This window comes from Chlamydotis macqueenii, chromosome 6 (genome assembly GCF_036417535.1).
Source record: "Chlamydotis macqueenii isolate bChlMac1 chromosome 6, bChlMac1.mat, whole genome shotgun sequence".
Taxonomy (NCBI): Eukaryota; Metazoa; Chordata; class Aves; order Otidiformes; family Otididae; genus Chlamydotis; species Chlamydotis macqueenii.
Window position 1 is genome coordinate 28902685 of NC_141561.1, and position 15225 is coordinate 28917909.

Genomic DNA, 15225 nt, shown 5'->3' on the forward strand with positions numbered 1-15225 from the left:
AGAGTTGGGGCTGTTCAGCCTGGAGAAGAGGAGGCTCTGGGGAGACCTGATAGCGGTCTTCCAGTACCTCAAGGGGGCCTACAGGAAAGATGGGGAGAGGCTGTTCAGTAGGGCCTGTTGTGATAGGACGAGGGGTAATGGTTTCAAAATAGAGAGAGGTAGATTTAGCTTGGATATTAGGAAAAAAAATTTTTACAATGAGGGTTGTAGAACACTGGAACAGGTTGCCCAGAGAGGTGGTGGAAGCCCCATCCCTGGAAACATTCAAGGCCAGGTTGGCTGGGGCTCTGAGCAACCTGCTCTGGTTGGGGATGTCCCTGCTCCTTGCAGGGGGGTTGGACTGGATGGCCTTTGAAGGTCCCTTCCAACCCTAACCATTCTATGATTCTATGATTCTATGGAGGTTCCCTGGGATGCTGAGCCAGGCCTGGCACGGGGTGCGTGCCGGCAGCTCAGCCCCGGCTGCCAGGGCGGGAGCAGGCTGGAGCTGGGCTCAGCACAGCGCCGGGGCTGGCACCCCGTAGCTCAGGGGCCGTTGGTGGCAGTGGGTCTCGTTGCTCCCCTAGGCCCTGGAGACTTCTGCTCTGCAGCTCCTGTGCCTCCTGCGGGACCCACCAGCTCTGCTCGGCCGTGGCGGAGGATGCTGACTCTTGGGAGTGCCGCGACTGCAGCAACACGAGCAGCGGTGAGGGTTTCAGCTGGGGGGACAGGGTCCCCTGGGCCACGTCTGGGACCTGGGGACAAGCGAAGGCTGTGCTCTGGGGAGGGAGGGCATGGACTTGCGCTCATCATCTCCCTGCCCCTTGCAGTGCCTCCCGTTGCAGCCCACGCAGATTCCAGCCCTCCGGCGCAGGGACCCTCACACAGCGCCCTGGCTGCTGCTGGGGCTGAGGAAGAAGAGGCCATGTCCTGGTTTTGGCAGGGATGGAGTTAATTTTCCTCTCAGTAGCTGGTGTCCCCCTGCAGCCCGTGGAGGCCCGCGGAGGAGCAGAGATCCCCCTGCAGCCCGTGCAGGACCCCACACCGGGGCAGGCGGGTGCCTGAAAGCGGCTGTGGCCCGTGGAGGGCCCGCGCTGGGGCAGCCGTTCTGGAGGGACTGCACCCCGTGGAAGAGATGACCCACGCCAGAGCAGTTTCATGAAGGACTGTGGCCCGTGGGAGGGACCCCACGCTGGAGCAGGGGAGGAATGTGAGGAGTTCTTCTCCCGACAACAAAGAAGCGGCATAAAACAACGCGTGATGGACTGACCCATTCCCTCTTCCCCCCTGTGCCGCTCGGGGGGGGAAGGTAGTAGAGATAATGTTAAGCCCGGGAAGAGGGAGGGGTGGGGGGAGGTTATCTTGTTTCCTGTCTCATTCTTCTGCTTTGGTTTTAGAAATAAATGAATAGTTTTCCCCAGGTCACGTGAGTCTGTTTTGCCCGTAACGGTAACGTTAAGGATCTCTCCCCGTCCTTATCTCAAACCTCGAGCTGTTTTTCTTATATCATCTCTCCCTGTTCTCTCGGGGGGTGGGGGGAGCGAGAGAGAGACTGCGCAGTCTGGTCCCGAGCGGGGCTGAACCAGGACAATCTCCCAGTTAAAACTGAAGATGTGTGCGAGGGAGAAACCAACGAGCGTCCCCCAGGCTTGTTTGCAGATGATGTATGACAGAGAGCTCAGACCTGACCAGGGCTCTCCAGTGATGATGCCTGTGGATCCGGAACGGACGACTCCTCGAATTCGAGGACTTCCTGATTCTCTGAACCCCACCGGGGTCCAGCTACAGGGGAAGATACAAAGGACCCCCATAGCAGACAGACCCACAGGCGCTCTGGAGGGAACAGTGACCCCCGATCACAGGAGGACAGGGAGGAAAGTGTGGACACGGGGAGAAGTAGCCCAAGAACTCATTAACTTTGGGAGGAAGTACGGTCTTGGTGGTGGCTCCAGGCAAAGGGTGGCCGGCGCTGGTCAAGAGCAGTCAGGATTCGAAGTCGGTCCGACCCATTGATCATGGGGGAGGGAGACCCCTCAGCTGTCAGGAATGGTGGCAACTGGGGCTCCAGACTGGCATTCCCCGAGATTCAATGGATGGGCTTCCGACCCAGAAGTTCGAGAAACTGGTACAAACATGGTGGGGGTAAAAAGTTAATTCTGAAACAACCGCTAGTGCCCCACCATTGATCGACCTTGGGGAAGAAACTGATGCAGAAAAGAGGGTGGAAGGAAACTACGTTCCCCGTTCCCCGAAGGTGGGGGGAAACAGAGGACGGACTTTTGTAAAACAGCTCACCGTAAATATGAGAGGAGATTATTGGTTACAGTGGCTGTAGGGCCACGGAGAAAACAGTAACCTTTCTAACTGACACGGGTAACCCAGAATCATGGCCTTTTGTCCAAAACCCCCCGCCTTGGTACCTGCCATCTCGGGCCCTGACCACAAACAAAACCCTTCCCATTTTCTGGGAAAACCTGTTTTGGCCGAGCACCCGCCATCGGAACTGTACCACTGGTACCCACCAGCGCTCTGAACACAGATGCATGGAAAGCAAAAGATGCCTCTGGGAAGGAACATAAAACTAACAGCAGTGGGTTATTCCATCCTTCCCACAACGATCTGCTTCCGCTTCCTTAAAAAAGAGCCGAGTTTGGTTTTTCTTTTCTTTTCCAGATGAAATCTTTCGACGCCAGCCTGAAGAAATATATGAAGCTGCTGATTGCCTGTATGATTTCATCACCGATAGTTTTATTAATATTTATAGGATGTTTGGCATATTATCACAAACATTGTTTTGGTCGATCGTTGTTGCCGCCTTTGATATTTGGGGAAACACCTGCGCCCCCTCTTTGGCTTGGGGTGGCAAAATGAATTCACAGCTCTAGGGCAGCAGGTGGCCAACGCTTTTAACCCGACTAATTGTTGGGTATGTGAAAGTCGATTTAAAAATGATTACTAACGAAACGGCCCATGCCTTTGACCTACAGGCGGATCAGGCCACACAAACGCCAACCGCATCGCATAGCTCTCGATTACCTGCTAGCCGCAGAAGGAGGTGTTTGTGGTAAACTGAATGGTTCTAATTGTTGTTTAAAAATTGATGAGAGCAGGAAAATTGTTAAACAAATTGCCGCAGGAATACGGGAGCTAGCCCACGCGCCTGACCAGACATGGAAAGGCTGGGACATTGACACACTTTCTTGGCTCCCTGGGAGTCCATGGGTCAAGCGAATCCTATTCTATTTGTTCCGTGGATTCGCCATGCTGATGTTTGTACCACGCACCGTTCCCTGTTCTATACAATTCATTCAACGTGCTGTACCTCGTATGCAGTTTATAACTACTGCCTCACCCCTTGGCGTCAAACACATTTGCGCTGTGTGCCACACCACGCCATCAGCAATATGAATTCTATGAGATGGTTTTTCTTTTGAAACAACCATGGATCCACGGCATGGTATAGAAACTGACAACAAATTTATAGTGGTGGTGTTTATTCGCTGGGCCTAAATATGGGATAGAAGTTTCTAGGCCCAAACCACACACGCGCTCTGGGCTGGAGGCGTGGAAATCCATTTTCCTGCTGCGTATCCAGACCCCAGTTCCCATGACCAGGATCACACAGCCACCAGCTCCACGAGGGCCAGTTGCCAGACTCAGCAAAAAAGAAAAAAAAAAAAGGTTGCAAAAATGAGCAAAATTATTAACACCTTGATGGCGCATTATTTTGGGGCACTTTTGATGTTGGGCACTGCTATGCTTGTGTTGGTTTATGTGTGTTCTCCTTGTGATTGTCCTCGTGAACAATCACCCTCCTCTTCTGATCCCCCAGAGCCACAGGCCTCAAACTTGGCCTGGGACACATTTTTAGTTTGGTAAGATAAAACGTTGTTAATTAGATTTAGAGATGTTAACATAATTTACTCAGATAAGATGTTGTTAATTAGATATAAGATAAGAGAAAGTGTTAATTAGATTTAGATATGTCCTCCTTTTGAAGGCCCGAATCATCATTTTTCATTGCCAGCCTTCATGTTTAGGGCACAAAGCCTCATTTCTTAGTCCAAAGCTGCATCGTAAAGCCACACAATCCTATTTAAAGGGCCCCAAATCCACAGTTTAGAGACTAAATCATCACTGTTCTGGTTTTGTTTAGTGAGGGGGGCCTAAGGTGGCAGCTTCTGTCAGAAACTGCTAGAAGTTGCTCCTCTTTGTTCAGTGGACTCGGCCGGGCCTAGGGCGGACCCGCTGCTGGCCAAGGCCGAGCCGACTGGTGTCAGCACATTCCATGATAACACCTCTGCGGTAACGCATTTAAGAAGGGGAAAACAGAAAAAAAAGGAAGTAGAGAAGATGTGAAGGAGCTGAGTGGAACAGAGAGGGGGAGGCACGAGCCTCGTGGGCCTTGCAGGCCTCACCCTCTGGCCTCCCGCCGGGCGGTGACTGGGCCCGACTGGGCCCGGCCCGGATGAGAGAAGTGGGGAGGAGAGGAGATGTGAATGAGATGTAAAAAGGTCCTGAGAGGTGTCTGCCAGCCTGTTGTGAAGAACTTGTCTTGTGAGAGGAACGGAGACTGCGTAGTTTGGTCCCGATCGGGGCTGAACTACGACAATCATTTTCCGGGTCCAAGGGCTCGTTTCAGTGTCCAAAGACCCAGTTTTAAGGTGCAGTCACATGTTTTTAAAGTTCAAACTTCAAGTCTCATTTTTAGGGCCCAAACTCTCATTTTGGTTGTCCAAACAGTCATTTTCAACATCTAAAATCTCATTTTTAGGATACAAACCATCATTTAGAAGTTCAAGCCCTACTCCAAAGGTTCAAAGACTCAGTTTAAGGGCCCAAAGTGTCATTTTTAATGCCTCAACTCTGATTTTGAGCGTTGAAAGGCTCACTGCTGCGGTCCAAACACTCTTTTTAGCTCCCAAAGCTCGCATAGACTAATTTGTAGGATCCAGTCTGCAAGAGTGGGGCCCAAAGAAGCCTGTTTTTTGGGGGTTTTTTTGTTTTTTTTTTTTTTTAGAATACAAAAGAGCAGAATATTTAAGTTGGAAGAGACCTACAATGATCATCTGGTCAAACTGCCTGACCAGTTCAGGGCTGACCACGTTAAAGCTCGTTAATACCGACACTGCCCAAGTGCCTCTTAAACACTGACAGGCTTGCGGCATCGACTTCTCATGGCCGAAATCTCATTTTTATTTTCCAGACCTCAATTTTGAGGGCCTGAACTCTCTCCTACAGATTTCAAAGCCTCGTTTTTATGGTCCAAACCTTCACTTTAGGTCCAATGTCTAAAATGTGGCCTGACACCTAATTTTCAGGGTCAAAGCCTCGGGTTTAGTTTGCAAAGTCTCCTTTTCAGAGCCCAAATATTGCTTTAAGACACTGAAGCTCATTGCAGTGTCCAAAGCCTCATTTCCGTTTCCAAACCATCCGTTACAGGGCTCCAAGCTTCATTTCTGGAGTCCAAATTCTCATTCACAGGGCCCTAACCCCACTTCTACAGCTCAAAGCCTTCATTTTAGGAATCACAACATTATTCAGGCCTAGAGCTTCATTTTAAGTGTCTAAACTCTCTTTTTAGGGCAAACCCCACTTTTTATAGGTCCAAAGATACACCGAGAGAGTCTGCACTCTCAGTTTCAGCCTGCACGAAAGGCGGCAAGAGTGGAAAAAGCTGGGCACCCTGCAGGGGCGGGGCAGGCTGGCTCCACCAATCACGCCGTGTGGGAGAGCAGCACGTGATGATTGATAAGCTGTCTGACCCGTCATTAGATGGGAGGAAATCCCAGGCAGCCAATCAGAGGAAGCATTGCCCCAGGTGGAGGGCGGGCACTGCAGCCGAGCAGCTTCACCACCCTGGGACAATCAGAGCCAGCATCCCCTCACGGCAGCCCAGACCAGGGCAGAGTGACAGCCCAGAGGACCAATCAAAGCCAGCATCCTTTCAGGGCAGGCCCAAACGGGGGCAGAGTGACAGCCCAGCGGACCAATCCCAAACAGAATCCTTTCAGGGCAGGCCCAAACGGGGGCAGAGTGACAGCCCAGCGACCAATCCCAGGCGGCATCCCCTCGGGCGCAGGCCGGGCACTGCCCCCGCGCGGCCGGGCCTGGGCAGCAGCTCTGCAGGACGCCAAGGACGCCGTGAGGGTGTGCGGGCGTAGAACTGGCAGTGCCAGCGCCCAGCGAGAGCTGAATCTGCCACTGCCGTGAGAGAGCGTGAAAGCTGTGTCTGCACAGACAGGAGCAGCAGCAGCAGGGCTGAGGAGAATCCCCGTCCCTGGCGGGGCAGGGGCAGCGCGGGGACAGAAGCTGAGGAAAAGGCTGCGGCGCTGAACGCCTCCTGCGCCTCATCTGTGCCGGCGAGCTGTGCTCAGGGTGCCCAGCCCCCGAGCCAGAGACCGGCACGGGGAGCACAATGCAGCCCCCACCCCCCGGGGGAAATGGTCAGCGCCCTGCGACCGCACTGCGACACACACAGATCTGCGGGGCCGGGCGGGACCCGCCCGTTGGGGCTGAGGGTGCTGGCCGAAGTGCTCAGCAGGCCACTTTCCACCACTGCCCAGCAGCCCTGGCCAAGCGAGGAGGCCCCGGCTGACAGGAGGGCAGCACGCGTGACGCCCGTCCACAGGAAGAGCCACAGGAGGATGCGGGGAAGCACAGGCCTGTCAGCCTGGCCTCAGTGCCGGGGAAGGCTGTGGAGCAGATCAGCGTGAGTGCTGTGGCCTGGCCCGGACAGGACAGCCAGGTGAGCGTTGTGAGCTTTTCTGGGCCTCAGAAAGTGTCCATGGCCGAGGGAAGCCTGTGGGAACGTAGTCACGGACCCCCGCTGCACGCTAAGTGAAATCATTTATTGTTACAGTTTATGTGCTTATCTACCCTCCGATCGCCCATCCACCCCCAGATGTCCTTTCTCTTGTTTTCCTTCTCTTGGAAAGTCCCTTGTTTCTCATTCCCGTGGCTTCTTGTTTCTCATTCCCGTGGCTTCTGATACTTGTCGTCCCCAACAATTCCCCCTTCTTGTTTTAACAGCACAGCGTATGCGCTTCTATCGAAAGCTCTTGTGAGGGCTTCTTGTAGACATCGTAAAATACAAGGGAGAGCACGTGCCATGGTCAACAATGCTGTAATTACCATAATGGCTCCTTTCCAGAGTAACATAACCCATCCTTACTTCATTCTTGTCCAGTCAACAGTTATGCCACACACAAGCTTAGCCAATAAAATTACTGATCACAAATATTCATGTTTGCTGAGCAAAACTGAGTTTCACTGCTTTCTAGTAGTTTTCTACTACAGCATTCTTCTGCTGTTACAGACATAACAACTGCAGCAACCTCCTTACCTACAAAGCCAGTGACTAGTTTTTTGCAAGCCTCTGTTGAAACAAGCCATAAGTTCTGCTGACAATGTCTTGTATCCTAAAGCTTCCCTTCTCCTGCCATGGCTTCTTCCTGCGAGCAGGATTGTATCCCTCCCCCAAGGTCGGTGCGCTTTCACTGGCACCGTACTGGCTGGAGGAATACCCACATCTCCCCTGCTTTGTTTCTGAGAAGAGGCTTGTTGCAAGGCTTTATCTATTAAAGTCAAAATGCACATCTAAAAGGAATGAATGAGCATCCTACAGCTATTTGTAGTAAGCTTTTGTCAACCCACCAAAAAGATTTCTGAATACATCAAAGCCATCCCTTTGTTGCCGTTTCTGTACTCCTTTTTGCAAGTTTTGAATGCTTTTGTGAATGGATTCCGAATGATCAGACAGATTCGTGCAGCAAAGCCCATCAAAATCCTGGCAACCGTGATTTTGTGCTCATAATAAAAATTCTATTGCTGCTCTGTTCTGTTACCACCCCGACTGCACCGGAGACACCGCCGAGCAGGAGGGTGCTTATCAGCAGGGTCAGGGCAGAGAAAGGAGGCAGGCGCAGCACCTTTAGGGCTCCCCTGTTGTTCGCAGAGTGCGCTCTGGGCCCTGTCTCTCTCCTGCGCCCCGAGCCGCCTCTGTTTATCCCCTCGGCAGATTCAGAGGAAGAGTACTGACCAGACGCTGCTGCACGCGTGGCCAGCGCACGCAACCAGGCCTGTCAGATGTGCTCTGCAGGCTGACAGCAGTTCTGTTTTGTACAGTAGCGTCACGTGCAGCACCTGCATCAGTCAGCAGCGCTGACAGCGCCGATGCAGTTGTGTTTGTTTGCTTAGCAAGCCAACAGCCCAATTTATTTAGCGTAGCGAAGCCTGGGCACTTGCCACACCAAGTGCAAAGACTGGAGCAGCAATAATTTCACTTGGGTTCCCAAACTCTGTATTGTCTTGGCAGTCAGAATCAAAGCTACATGTACTTCGTTTAGGTCTTTTACGCTGTAAAATCACTGCGTTATTGGGTGTAAACATCCCCAAGGTTCCCATGGTGCAGAGCCCCCCGTATGGGAGGGCATCCCTGCCCACGCACAGTCTCCACATATGAAAAACCCCCCATCAGGGCGGGCACTGGAGTAGTGCTGGGTTTTGATAGTTCCCTACACATTTCTGCTTTCCGTGACTGATGTCCACGGAGCTGCCACACAGCTCGTTAACAATCCGACGAATGCAAGGCAGCCTGGAGTGCCGGTCGTACCCGTCGCGCAGGGATCCATGTGTTCACTGCTCCTGTAGAGACACAAGCGTATCCTTTTCCCCACGTTACAAGAGGGAACGGTCCTTCCCAGTTCCCTGCTTCCAGATTCTTGACCATCCCCGGAGCTTGCCCTTGGATGGCCTCAGGTACAGGAGACGATCCAAAATGTTTCTGTATTGGGGAAGAATTGTCACTCCAACCATTTAGACAACTGAGCACATACATTGCTTTCGCTGACTTTTCGTTTGCAGATCTCCCTTCCGTTCCCCCTTCTTGTTCTAACAGCATATTTTTAAGTGTGCCATGGGCGCGTTGAGTGACGGCCTGTCCAGTGGGGTTGTGCGGGATACCAGTAACACGCTGGGTGCCCCACAGAGCAAGGATGGTTTGGACTGCGCGAGAAGCATACGCTGGCCCGTTACCTGTTTTTATACATGTGGGAACCCCCATGAAAGCAAACGCTGACGTCCAGTGTTGGCAAACATCTCGAGCACGTTCTCCTGCATGAGCAGAGGCAAACAATAAGCTGGGATGGGTGTCGATAGTTACATGCACATATTTGTGTGGGCCCAATGACGGGACGAGAGTTATATCAGATTGCCACAATTCTTGAGAGCACAAACCTCGCGGATTAACCCCATATCAAGGTGGCGTAACTGTGTTCTGGCAGCTGCTTCAGGAACGCACAGTTGCCCGAGCTTGTTCCCGTGTTAGCTATAATTGTCGTTGAAGGGCTGCAGAGTCTTGGTGATAAAATTCATGGGACAGCTCAGCCTGCGTGAGTGTGTTTGGAACGAGGGCCACGTTAGTGAGAGCATCTGCTCTCACGTTACCTTCTGTGACAGGTCCCGGTGCTGCAAAACCTCTGAAACAAATGCTGCAAAACCTTCGAAGTGTTGCAAACCCCTTACGAATACCAGCTCGCTGCTAGGAAACCCCGTACCCTTCCATCTCGATCTGGGTATCGAGGACTTCAATCAGCAGAATTATAATTAATAACAATATCAATGGTTAATAATAGGAGAATACTTAATCAATGTGATTCTGGAATATAAATGTAGAGTGATTTTACTAACCATAGAAATATAGGGTTAAGTTTTATATATGAAGTATCCTTACCTTAAGGAACATAAAACTTCCTTATCTGAGAAGGATGGCACCTCCTTATCTTAAATAATTGGCCCAATGTGTTGGGGAAAGTTTGGGGGTGGTAGAACGAGGCCCAGGTATGTTGTTTGGGCTCTAAGCCATCACTTTTAAGCCAGAAGATTCAAGGACAAGATGACCTTGTTCTCAGGACCACATATGGAGATTTCAAGGAGGGGTTCAACCGACGAATTTGAGGAGGGGGTGTCCTGACGACCCCCGATACCACCAGAAGACCCCTGACTCAAATTACTGAGCATGCGCGAATGGGAGGAGATGTATTATAATGATTTCTCGGAAAGTTGATGTTTATGTGTGACATTTCTCGTAAATCTATTGAATATGTATATCAAATGTGTATTTAACTGTGCTATTGGATGAGACAGGCGTGCACGCTGGGTGGAGCGATCCCCGTGTGCCCAGCGCTGCAATAAAGGAGTGCCTGCTTCTTAACTTCTCATTGCTGTTAAGGAGTTTTATTCCGGATTTCGGTAACAGCCCGAGTCACAGTACCAGCCAGCGCAACCCCCCAGACGAGACACTGTCCACGTGGATGGAAAACAGGTCACAGGGACGCGCTGGAGGAGCCCAGCGCTCGGCACTGAGGGGCAGACCGCAGCAGAGCCCTACGCACAGGGCTGCGAGCCCCGCGTGCTCCCCTTGGGCACAGCTGGGAGCGGTGCCTGCCGGACTCCCTTTCAAAGCCCCCCAGCAACAGCAGCTGCTGCCTGCACGCAGCCTTGGGCCCTGCCCTCACGCACTCCCCACAGGCAGGGGCTGTGTGGGACCCCCAGCTCAGCCCCCAGGAAGCCAGCAGACCCCCTTGGACCCATCTCAGTCCTGGCTACGCCCAGCAGAGACAAAGCCTCCCCGGACACAAGGATGACCTCTGGACGGAGAAACAGGCAGGAGGGAGCAGAGCAGGCGCATCCCGACACCCGCACGGCCCTGGCCAGAGCCACACATAGAGGTGCTGAGCACGGCGCCGGGAGCAGGACAGGCGGGCGCTCCTCCTCCACTGCCGCCCGCCAAGCCGGGCCTCCCCACTCACAGGTCTGGCTGTGCTTCCCGGAGAGCAGGTAGTTGGCGAGCGGCGGCGTGTGGGTCAGGCACTGCAGGCCGGCGTTGAGGAAGCAGGTGTTCCCCACGTTGTGCAGCCCGGCGCTGACTGGGTACATCTGCTCCCACTCCATGGAGAGGCGCTCCGCAGGGAAGAGCACCTTCTGGGGTGCGGGGATGCCATCTCCCACGCTCCCCGACTCACGGCCGCTGCCTGCAGGGAGAGGGGCAGTGAGCCGCAGGGCTGCGAGTGTGGGGAGGCTCCCCCTCACCCTCTCTGCCTACCCTGCTTGCCGGGCAGCCCCTCCTCGGGGCCGCACTGGCCGTCAGCGGCCTCAGCCTGGGGGCCGAGCAGCGGGTACTTGTCCCGCAGCCGCTCCCATGGGCAGGAGGAGCCACGGCTGGCGGGCTCCAACTCCATCTCCTGCAGCTTCTCCAACGAGGCAGCCAGCAGCCCACCCAGCTCCCCTTCCTTGCCCGCCTCCCTGCGGCCCAGCTTCAGCGCCTCCTCCATCTTCCTCCCGGTCAGGATGATCCAGTCCAGTGGCCCTGGCTGCACAGCCAGCAGACAGGTGACCAGGCATGGCCGGACTGTTCTGTTTGCTTCCGCTCGTGGCGCCAGGCAGTGTCTTGTCGGGGCAACGGAACGTGGCCTAGAACCACCGCTGGCCCAGCCCCTCTGCTTGGTGCCCCTAAAGCCCTGGCAGGACTCTGAGGCCGGGGCACCGCAGTCGCCGTAGCCACCAAACACACCGGCCTGGCAGCGCTGTGTGCCAGACAGGGAGCGGAGGCCGAGCCGGGGCTGCGTGCCCCAACTCAGAGCAGAGCCCACCGCCCTGTGTGCTGCGGTAGGCGCCGCTGCCGAGGACACACCGCCTTGCCCTCACCATGTCCTGCCTGCACTATAAGTTCTCCTCCAGCCTCAAGAACCACACGCTGATCTTCAACGGCCTGCACATCTCCCTGCGCGACCTCAAGTGCCAGATCATGGCCCGGGAGAAGCTGAAGGCACCCAACAGCAACCTGCAGATCACCAATGCCCAGACCAAAGAAGGTGCGTGGGGGTGGCGGGCGCGGGGTGGGAAGCGACAATGGGATTCGCCCTCCATCCCTAGCTGGGACTTGTGCTGGGAGCCCCACAGAGCTGTTCCTTCCTCGCGGCTCTTCTGACAACCACCGCCAGAGCTGTGTTTCAGCCACACAGCCAGGCTACAAGTGCCCGCGCTTCATGTGCAACGTGGAGAGCTCACTAAGGTTTTGCTTTCCGGGAATTCTTCAGGGAAAATGATACGGAAATGTGGGAGGATATCTGATAAGAACAGGCTTGCCAGATTTCTTTGAAATCTGCTGGAGAGAGCTGAAGGGGATGGCAATGGAACAGGTGGCTGACTTAAAGAAAAAAAGCGGGTTTGGTCACTTAACTTTGCCTTCAACTTCTTGTATGCCGCGGCACTGGAAAACTGGTTCTGTGGCTGTTGCAGAAACTGCTCCCCAGCAACATTTTGGGTCAAGAGTGCAGCTGTGAGTTGGAATCTCAGCAGAGCCCTTAAAGCCATCGTGCACTTGGGTTGTTACCGAAATCCGGAATAAAATTTTTTAACCTATGTGACTACAGTTCTACAGTTAGAAAGAATCACCTCATATTGATATTTAATTTTCAACGTTTATGTCATGTAACGTTTCCCCCCTTTGAGACTTATTTTATTTTTTAAATGTCTCTTTTACTTATAACTAATCTCCATAATCAGTAAATCAAAAAGTATTATTAACATTACTACTAAAATTCCGTTGATAGATTTCATTATTTTGGTATGATTTTGTCTAATTCAGTACAGATGAGAGACTGTTAACTTTAAATGACATGTTTCTTTAGAAATCCATTGTTTCTGTTTTGGAGGCGGTGCTTCTTGTCTCTCAAATAATGAATCCAAGAATCACTATCTTCAAATTTAGGGGCTGCATGGTGTTCGAAGCACCTGATATGGTTCTTTCAATTTTTATTGAAGAGATTCTGATTCCCAAGTTTTCAGGTACACATAATCTCCTGGTTAAAAATAGTGAACTGGGGAATCTAAAGAAAGAGGCTCCATGGCAGTTCCATACCCTTTTAAAGCATTCAGAGTTCTTCCAAGGGATATCAAATACAATTCCATTTCATTATCCCCAGGAACAGTCCCATTTTGAACAAGGGTTGGAGTCTGATAAGATTTTCCATACATTAACATATGTACTAATTTTAGTCCTAGATCTGGATTGAATCGTGATTCTCAGAAGTGCTTAAGGAAGACCGTGAGGCCATTTTAAAGATATTTTCTGACAAATTTTACTTATCTATTAGATTATAGCCAAAAAGAGTGTGTAAATTCAATTTAATTCCCAGAATTTTGCTCAATATTTGAATAATTTCAGCTACAAAATGAGGACCTCTGTTTGATTACATTCTTTTGGGGATTCTAAACCATGATATTATTTCTTTTAACAGATTTTTTTTTTTTTGCCACTTCTCTTGCCTATTGGTGCGACAGGGAAAAAAAAACTTTTGGCCATATCTAGTAATACCAATAGATATGTATATCCATTTTGTTGTGGCAATTCCGGAAAATCAATCTGCCAATAATTTTCAGGCAAGTTTCCCGTATATGTGGTTCCTGGGGGTGGTTATTTAATATTTCTAGGGTTATTCTTTAAACAAATTTCACACTTTTTGTCTAATTCCAAATCAACCTTACTGTAATTTGGGGTTTGTTGTTCAAATTTCATTTCTTTACCTGGTATTATTGTCATGATGCCTTTTTCTGCTCTCTCCTTTGCCTTTTGATTGACTAATTTATTTCCAATATTCACTGGGGAATTCCCAAATTGGTGGGCTTTGCAATGCATTACTGCAACTTCTTTGGGTTTCTGCACCACTTGGAGCAAGTGCAGAATTTCTTCTTGGTGTTTAATGGATGTTCCTTGTTGACGCGGAAGTAACGGACACTGCTGACGACCAATATGATCAAGCAAATGCCACTTTATTGCCTAGATAGCTCAGATTATATAGACATAGCAAGTCATTCATTGATTGGTTAGTATGTGCTGTCCGTACTCCTAAAGTCCTAATTTGATTGGTTAAAGATGTATACTGGATATAGTCACGTATTTCTTACTTTGTCTATTGTACCGTTGCTTCTCAGCATGTATACTCGCTTTGTCCATTGTGCTCAGGTCCTGTTCACTTCGATACATTCGCCCATATTCCCATCCGCATAGCTCACTTCGCTACATTCGCGTACATTGATACACTTGCTCATATTCCCATCTACTACATCGAGGGCCTACTGCCTGCAGAGGCCTCTGAAACAGTCCCATTGTGTCTGGATTGTTCACTATGTGTCCATTGCTTTCCAAATATCCCACAGTTCCTTGTGCTGTCAGCGTTCCTCTTTCTTTCAACGTGGCTCCATGGGCATGTACTGCTCCAAAAGCACACTTTAAATCAGTCCAGATATTCACTTTTTCTCTTCTGTCCTTTTTCGGGCTTTTATGAGGGCTAGTTATCAATTCCGCCTTTTGTGCTCAGGTGTTCACTGAGAGCGGCTTTGCGTCAATAACAGAGTTTGTTGTTGTTATTGCATATCCAGCCAATCTTCTTCTGTTTCTCACGAAGCTGCTTCCATCAGTGCATATCTTGAATTCTGGGTCAGGTATATGTTCACTCTTCTGTTACTTCTGCTGGAATAAACTTGTTTGATGGTCTGTAGGCAGTCATGACTTAGAACTTCTTCTTCTTCTATTGAATTTAAAAAGATGGCAGGATTTATTGTTGTAGTTGTTTTCAATTTGACATCATCTTGTTCCAACAGGACAATGTGATGTTTGAGCATCCTGCTTGGCGATAACCAGTGTCCTTCTTTCTGTTCCAGAACAGAAAGCACCGTATGCGGTACATAAACTGTTCTTGACTGTCCAGTTGTCAGCTTACGAGCTTCTTAAATCAGGAGGACAGTTGCTGCTACAGCTCGTAGACAACCTGGTCATCCTTGGCTAACATTGTCCAATTGTTTGGAGAAATAACCAACCGGTCTTCTTCATTCTCCATTTTTCTGAGAAAGGATTCTTCTGAGAGCTGAGTGCTGTCTTTCACGAACAAACAGTTCAAAGGGTTTGGTTAAATCGGGCAACCCTGGAGCAGGAGTGGACATCAGAGCTGCCTTCACATTCTGGAATGCCTTTCGAGCTCCAGGTCCCACACAAGGGGTCCCTCCTTCGATTCCTTTAATCCACAGGTGACACCAGCCAGCCATTCCCAGAAATGTTCGCAGCTCCTTAGCTCCTTTTGGCTCCGGCATTTGGCAAATCGCCTCTTTTCTCTCATTTCCAAGTCGTCTTTGTCCCTGTGTGATTTCAAATCCCAAATGCATGACAGTCTCTTTTCCAATCTGTGC

At 51.0% G+C, this 15225-nt stretch overlaps 1 protein-coding gene across 1 annotated transcript; it reads right to left on the bottom strand.

Moving 5' to 3' along the window:
• Positions 1-452: 452 nt before the first annotated feature.
• Positions 453-11312, bottom strand: LOC147600222 (ubiquitin carboxyl-terminal hydrolase 36-like). The gene is made up of 5 exons (XM_086750617.1): positions 11084-11312; positions 10779-11012; positions 9060-9119; positions 1664-1761; positions 453-734 (listed from the first exon to the last, which is right to left on the bottom strand). The coding sequence occupies exons 1-5, from the start codon at positions 11310-11312 to the stop codon at positions 453-455; spliced, it is 903 nt and encodes a 300-aa protein (XP_086606743.1).
• Between the last annotated feature and the right edge of the window lie 3913 nt (positions 11313-15225).